At 41.1% G+C, this 6644-nt stretch overlaps 1 protein-coding gene across 4 annotated transcripts in view; it reads left to right on the top strand.

Moving 5' to 3' along the window:
- The first annotated feature begins 352 nt into the window (after window positions 1–352).
- Window positions 353–6644, top strand: part of IPMK (inositol polyphosphate multikinase) — a 67915-nt gene continuing 61623 nt past the window's right edge. Inside the window, exon 1 of one of the 4 annotated variants that reach the window (XM_036895036.2) lies at window positions 353–871. In XM_036895036.2, the coding sequence (XP_036750931.2) occupies window positions 682–871 (190 nt within the window). In that variant the 5' untranslated portion in view covers window positions 353–681. The remainder of the gene's footprint in view (window positions 872–6644) is intronic. The other 3 variants (XM_036895035.2, XM_036895037.2, XM_036895038.2) reach the window with 3 other exon arrangements.

The raw sequence follows: 6644 nt of genomic DNA, 5'->3' as shown, positions 1-6644 counted from the left end.
CACAGGTAGAAGCGTCGTAGAGCCGGACCTCGGGAGGCTCTGAAACGCTCAATGAATGAAGGCAAACAGCCCTGTTGGCGTCCCAACGCCAGCCCAGGGGTCGGGATCAAAGGGATCACATGGGCGCTCGCACCATCCTGGCAGCCCTCAGCGGGTCCCGGCCTCGCCGCGCGTCCGCCCTCTGAGGGGTCCAGACGGCGGCCTCTGGGCATGCTCAGTAGCGGCGGCGGCCGCGGGTCGCGCAGTCGGAAGCTCTCGGCTGCGGCGGCAGTACAGGCGGCGCTGACGCGCGCGCGGCAGCGGAGGGGACTGGAGGACGGCGGGAGGGGGCGGGGGCGCGGGAGGTGGAGCCGCCGTCGCCGTCAGGGCCCCAGGGAACGCGGGGCGCCGCCGCCGCTGCAGCCGCTCGTCGGCTGGGTTCCGTCTGCAGGGCTGCGCCGGGGCCGGTGGCCGCGGTGGCAGAGCAGCGGAAGCTCCGCCGAGAGTTGGGCAGGGGAGCGCCCGCGCCTCCGCGGCGGCATGGGCCCCCTCCCCGGGCCTCAGCGGGCACCAGCCGCGGGAACCCCCGGGCCTCCTCGCGGCCAAGCCTGAACGACCCCCAGCTTCTCCGGCGCCCCCTCCCTCCGCCTTATTTTTTTCCTGCTCTCTCTGCCGCTACCGCTACCGCTTCAGCTCTCCGTTATGGCAACGGAGCCGCCATCCCCCCTCCGGCTCGAGGCTCCCGGCCCCCCAGAAAGGCGGACCCCACCGGCGAGCGAGCCCGCCCCTGAAGGCACCCCGAAGCCGGCGGGTGGCAGACTACGCTTTCTCAACGGCTGCGTGCCCCTCTCGCATCAGGTGGCCGGGCACATGTATGGGAAGGACAAAGTGGGTAAGTGGGGGTGGCGCGGGGCTCGGCGCTCCCCTTCCGCCTCCGGGAGCCCCCGACGGGCTGGAACTGCCTGGCGCTCAGGGGCCTGGCTGGATGCCCCTCCGGGTCTGCGCGCCGCGCCTCTGGCCCCTTCCGCTCTCCTCCAGAGCTTCCCGACTCGTGCAGCAGGGGCTTGAAAAGTGGGGCGATTTTTAGGGTGTGGGGAGTCAGGCTTGAAGCGGTAGGTGTAGGGGAGATGAATGTCTGGTCTCCCCAGGGAGGATGGGTGTTGATTGGAGACGGCGTTGTTAGTGAAAAATAAGGAACTTCATTTTTACTGGACGGGGAAGTAAATTCTCCCCTGAGCACAAGGTCTGTTTATTATAGGCGGGTAGCTATTGCACAAGTAAAGGAATGAAATGCAGATGATGCTAATCTAAGGCTTCTCTTCTGGGTGCAGCTGCATAGCTAGAGGGGAAGCAAAAACATAGGGTTTCTTTTTCTTTCTTTTTTTTTTTTTTTTGGAAAGCTTGTCTTGGCCTATCCAGGATCTCTCTTCTTGCCCCCTTGGGAGGTTTTCTTGTTCTGTTTTTTGATATCCCCTGGATTTGTCCGGGAGGCGTGGTTCCAGGAGTGCGGAAACTCGTATTCATGGTGGGAAATACCCCATGTGCTGTACTAGAATGGTACACAGATAAGACATTCAGTTATTTTTGATCATCTGTGTAAGACTGTATCATGGCCTGGGTAATATATTTTGTGAGCTCCCACCGTTTTTAAAGCACAGTGCAGGACCTATCTCATTTTATTGTCTTGGCGGAGTAAAAGTTCTGTTGAGGACCTGTAATTCACCTAGTTTACTCACACGGGTTCGCTGGGCCATGATTACTGGGGAATCTGATGGATGAGCCTGTGAGTAATGCTGATGTTAGTTGTGGAAACCACTAGAGACAGTTTGGTTTATGCTGTTAAAATGATTTGGGTTTAAGCTGGGAAGATAATACTGCATTTTTAGACAAGATAACCAAGGCCAAGCCTGGTGAAGTGACAAGCCTGAAGTCACACAGCTACTATGTGTTAGAATCAGAAGCCAAGGGTCCTGTCTCACGGCTCTGTTTTTTCTCCTGTGTATTGTGCTTGAAGATAACTCAAACAATTTTTGAGAATTAATGATAGTCAGTTGAATGTATGTGTATTATTTCTCAAAGAACATTTACCACTACTTTTATATTTACCTTTCTTTTTCTGTTGTTGAAAATTAGGCGTTAATGATGTTATCATGTAGATTGTGTACCTTTTTCCCCACTGAATTATGAGTTCCTTGAGATGAGAGACCAAACCTGTTTTATCTCTGTACCCTTGTACACAAACTGGAGCTCAGTTAAACTCGGGAGATGTTGAAAGAGTGAAAATTGTTCTTTTAGTGTTTTTAGTTATATCTAGGTAAAGAAACAAATATGGTTCTCAAGGGGCTTAGCTTCAGTGTAAAGAACCTTCTCAAGATACTTAGCATAGACATATTCTCTTGAGTATCACTTCTGTTAATGAAAGTTTGAGGGTATTTATGGAATTACTGTTAATAGATTTATATTGCATACCTATTGATTTATATTAATGAATCATAATGATAATCTCCCTAATATTCTGGAGGCTTGAAAAAATAAATAATTATTTCCTTAGTGGTCTCTAGAAATTGACTTCCTTACATATGAACAAAAAATCCCAGGAAAAACATAATCTTGATGATTGTCACTTAAGAATGTAACCACTGGTTATCAAAGTAGGTCATGGCCTATTCAGAGAGTTATCTGACTGATTACAAAGGTACCCTGAATATGAATTAAAGCTATATTACAAATGGTGGCTGAAAGAGTTAATTTGTCATCTAAATTACCTAACTAAAGAAGTGTGGAGTCTTTAATTATATTTATTACTCTGTTCAATTTAAAATACCCCCCACCCCCCAAGTTTGTAAGGTTCTTTTAACTATGGACTGTCTTTGGATCACCAGTGTACAATGCCTCAAAGGTACTGTGCTAGCAACCTCATAGATATTTGTTGAATTTAATTCTGTTATGTAGATTGTGTATCTTTTTCCCCACTAAATTATGAGTTCGTTGAGATGAGAGACCAAATCTGTTTTATCTCTGTACCCTTGTACACAAACTGGGGCTCAGTTAGACTTGGGAGATGTTGAAAGAGTGAAAATTGCATATACACAGTCTTGCATATATAGTTCGTGAAAGGACACCTGAGTGATTATAATTTTCCCTATTCATAAAGTGGATAACAAGAAAATAATTCAAAGTTCAAGAATTTACTATGTCTCTCTACTGTCATAAATCACTTAGAATTGTAAAGTACATCGCTTAGATCATAGTTTGGCTGTCAACTGAACTTCTCAGAGTAAACTTTCTGAAAGACATTGTGTAGATACTTGTTTTAGTTCTAAAAATTTTTGTTACTGTAATTAAACATCCAGGATTTTCCGTTTAGGATTGATATCTTACCTATTTTCAAAAAGGAGGTGCTGGCTTTGTTAAAAATTAAAAACATAAAACCGATAGCACAAAGTACTGGAAAAAAAAATATATCTTGTTATATTGTTAAGTAATAAGAATATGTTATAGCTTTGATATTAGTTATATTTTATGTTCTTCAGTGAAATCGTACTTCATCAAGTACATTTAAATATCATTTCTAAGAATACAAAGTGTTTGGGTTTTTAAAATTATATTAAGTAGCACATGATCTTTTAGGAATGTATTTCAAACAGTACAGTAGTGCCCTTCCCCCATACTCCCTCTCCTGGGGGTTATCACTGTTAACTACTTACGGTGCTCCTTTTATGCCTGTTGTTTCTGGGCCCATACATACATTAACACAATTCTGATTTTTCATACAAATAGATATATCAGCCAGTTTTGTTTTCATTGTGTATTATGTTGTATATCCGTATTTTTGTTATTATTATATACTTCATTGTTTTTAAAAACTGTTACATTTTACAGTGTGGGTGTGTCAAAATTGCTTTAGTAATGAGTTTTTAGGTTTTCACCTTTTTTTTGCTGGTGTAAGTAATGTATTAAACATTCTTGTACATTATAGTATACCTAACACATCTTGCAGCTTTTCTGTACAGGTTTCACAAAAGTCTGATTGCTACCAATGTAATGTCCAAAAGCTTGCCAAAAGCTAGCATAAAATCTTTCTTCTGTTTTAAATATTTAACATGTACCATTAATTTATTTTAAAAGTCTTTAAAGTTTTAAACAAATTGTTGAAATCTGGTATTTGGATCCTAATACAACTTTGGATATAGAAATGAGAGTGTATAGGGAAAAGAAGGTCTTAAACTGAAATTGTCTTTGGGGGAGATATCACAATTGTTTTGGCTTACTGGTCTATTTTATTAGATATCCTCTGAAACGAATTGACTTAAAATAGTTTCAAATTTGCAGAAAAGTTGAAAAAACAATACAGAGAACTTATTATTTTGTTTATCTTTCTATGCATATTATTGTTTTTTTTTGGAACTATTTGAGAATAAATTGCATACATCATGCCCCTTTACACAGTAATACTTAGGCCTGTATTTTGGTAACCACAGCATATTTATCAGATATGGGAAATTTAAAGTGGTATAATGCTTTTATCTAATCTATAGTCTATATGTTAATTTGTCAGCTGTTCCGAAATATCTTCTATTGTATTTATTTTTCTCTGTTCATGAGCCAGTCCAGGATCATTTATTCAGTTGTCATGTCTCAGAATCCTTTAATTTCCAAGGGTTCCTCAGCCTTCCTTTGCCTTTATGACATTTTCATTTTTGAAGAGTACTGGCTAATTATTTTGTGAATATTCTTTATGAGACTGATGCGCTACCTGCTGTGCTGAGGCACCTTGAATATTCTTTAATTTGGATTTCTGATGAGTTCTTAAGGAGATTCAGGTGATGCACTTCTGGCTGTAACATTATACAAGTGTGTTCATAAGGTATCACATCTGGAGGCCCACAGTGTCCATCTGCCTATTGTTAGTGATACTAGTTTAATCATCTGGTTTAAGTGTCGTCTGGCTTCTTTAGTTATATAGTTGATATTTTTCCGCTTGCAGCTAATAAGCTGTCTGGTGGGGGAGAGACTTTATGGTCATGCAGGTAGCCAGATCCTCATTGTACTTCACCCCTAGATTTGGCATTTATTGATGATTCTTGCCTGAAACAGTCTTTACTTGGATAGTTGAAAAATTGTGATTTTTTTTTCCATTCTACCACTCCCTCTATTTTACTAGCCAACATTCTAAGAAATAGCCCTCATTTTAGTCCTGTGTATGTAGTCCTTTTTTATGATCAGTTTAGATTCATGGATTCTTATTTTATGAAGCATAAGGTGTCAGTTCCAGTACTGGTGATGAAACTTTGATCACCTGTTTAAGTGATGTCTGCCAGGTTTTTCCACTATAAAGTTTCCATTTTTTCTACGGTAACTAGTTATTTGAGAGAAATATCTTGATACTATTAAATATCCAATTCCTCATCAACTTTTTCACCCAATGTTATAAGCATCCATTGACAATATTTGACCCACTCATTTTTCACTGATAGTTGCAAGGTAGTAATATTCTGACATTCCTGTTATGTTTATTAGTTGTCATTCTGTTTTAAAGAATATAGGTGTCCCTTCTCTCTCTCCTTCCCTCTCTGTCACTATCTCTTTCCTTCATGATTAAGATGGACAAAAGGATTTTTCAGACTTTATGGATAGGTCTTATTCATTATTATTATTACTTTTTTTTTATAGATACTTATTTTTTATTGAAGGGTAGTGGACACACAGTATTACATTACATTAGTTTCAGGTGTACAACACAGAGATTCAACATTTATATACCTGATAATTCTAGGTACCAGCTATCACCATACCAAGTTGTTACAATATCTTGACTATATTCCTTATGCTATACATTACATCCCGGTTACTTATTTATTTTACAATTGGAAGTGTGTACTTTTTTTTTTTTTGTGAGGGCATCTCTCATATTTATTATCAAATGGTTGTTAACAACAATAAAATTCTGTATAGGGGAGTCAATGCTCAATGCACAATCATTAATCCACCCCAAGCCTAATTTTCGTCAGTCTCCAATCTTCTGAGGCATAACAAACAAGGTCTTACATGGAGAACAAATTCTTACATAGTGAATAAGTTACATGGTGAACAGTCCAAGGGCAGTCATCACAGAAACTTTCAGTTTTGCTCATGCATTATGAACTATAAACAGTCAGTTCAAATATGAATACTCATTTGATTTTTATACTTGATTTATATGTAGATACCACATTTCTCTCTTTTTTATTATTATTATTTTTAATAAAATGCTGAAGTGGTAGGTAGATACAAGATAAAGGTAGAAAACATAGTTTAGTGTTGTAAGAGAGCAAATGTAGATGATCAGGTGTGTGCCTGTAGACTATGTGTTAATCCAAGCTAGACCAGGGCAATAAAACATCCACGTATGCAGATTTCTATCAGAACGGGGGGGTGAGGTTCTAAGCCTCACCTCTGTTGATCCCCAATTTCTCACCTGATGGCCCCCCTGCGACTGTGCCTGTCTTAGGTTGTTCCTCCCTTGAGGAATCTTACCCGTCTCTGGCTAACCAGTCATCTTCCGGGGCCATACAGGGAAATGTAAAGTTGGTAAGTGAGAGAGAAGCCTTATTGTTTGAAATGGTTAGCTTTTTACTTCTTTGCGTATTTATGCCCTGTAGCTTCTATGCCCAGCATTTGTCTTG

This window comes from Manis pentadactyla, chromosome 8, assembly GCF_030020395.1.
Source record: "Manis pentadactyla isolate mManPen7 chromosome 8, mManPen7.hap1, whole genome shotgun sequence".
NCBI lineage: Eukaryota > Metazoa > Chordata > Mammalia > Pholidota > Manidae > Manis > Manis pentadactyla.
This window is presented reverse-complemented; position numbering and strand designations above follow the sequence as displayed.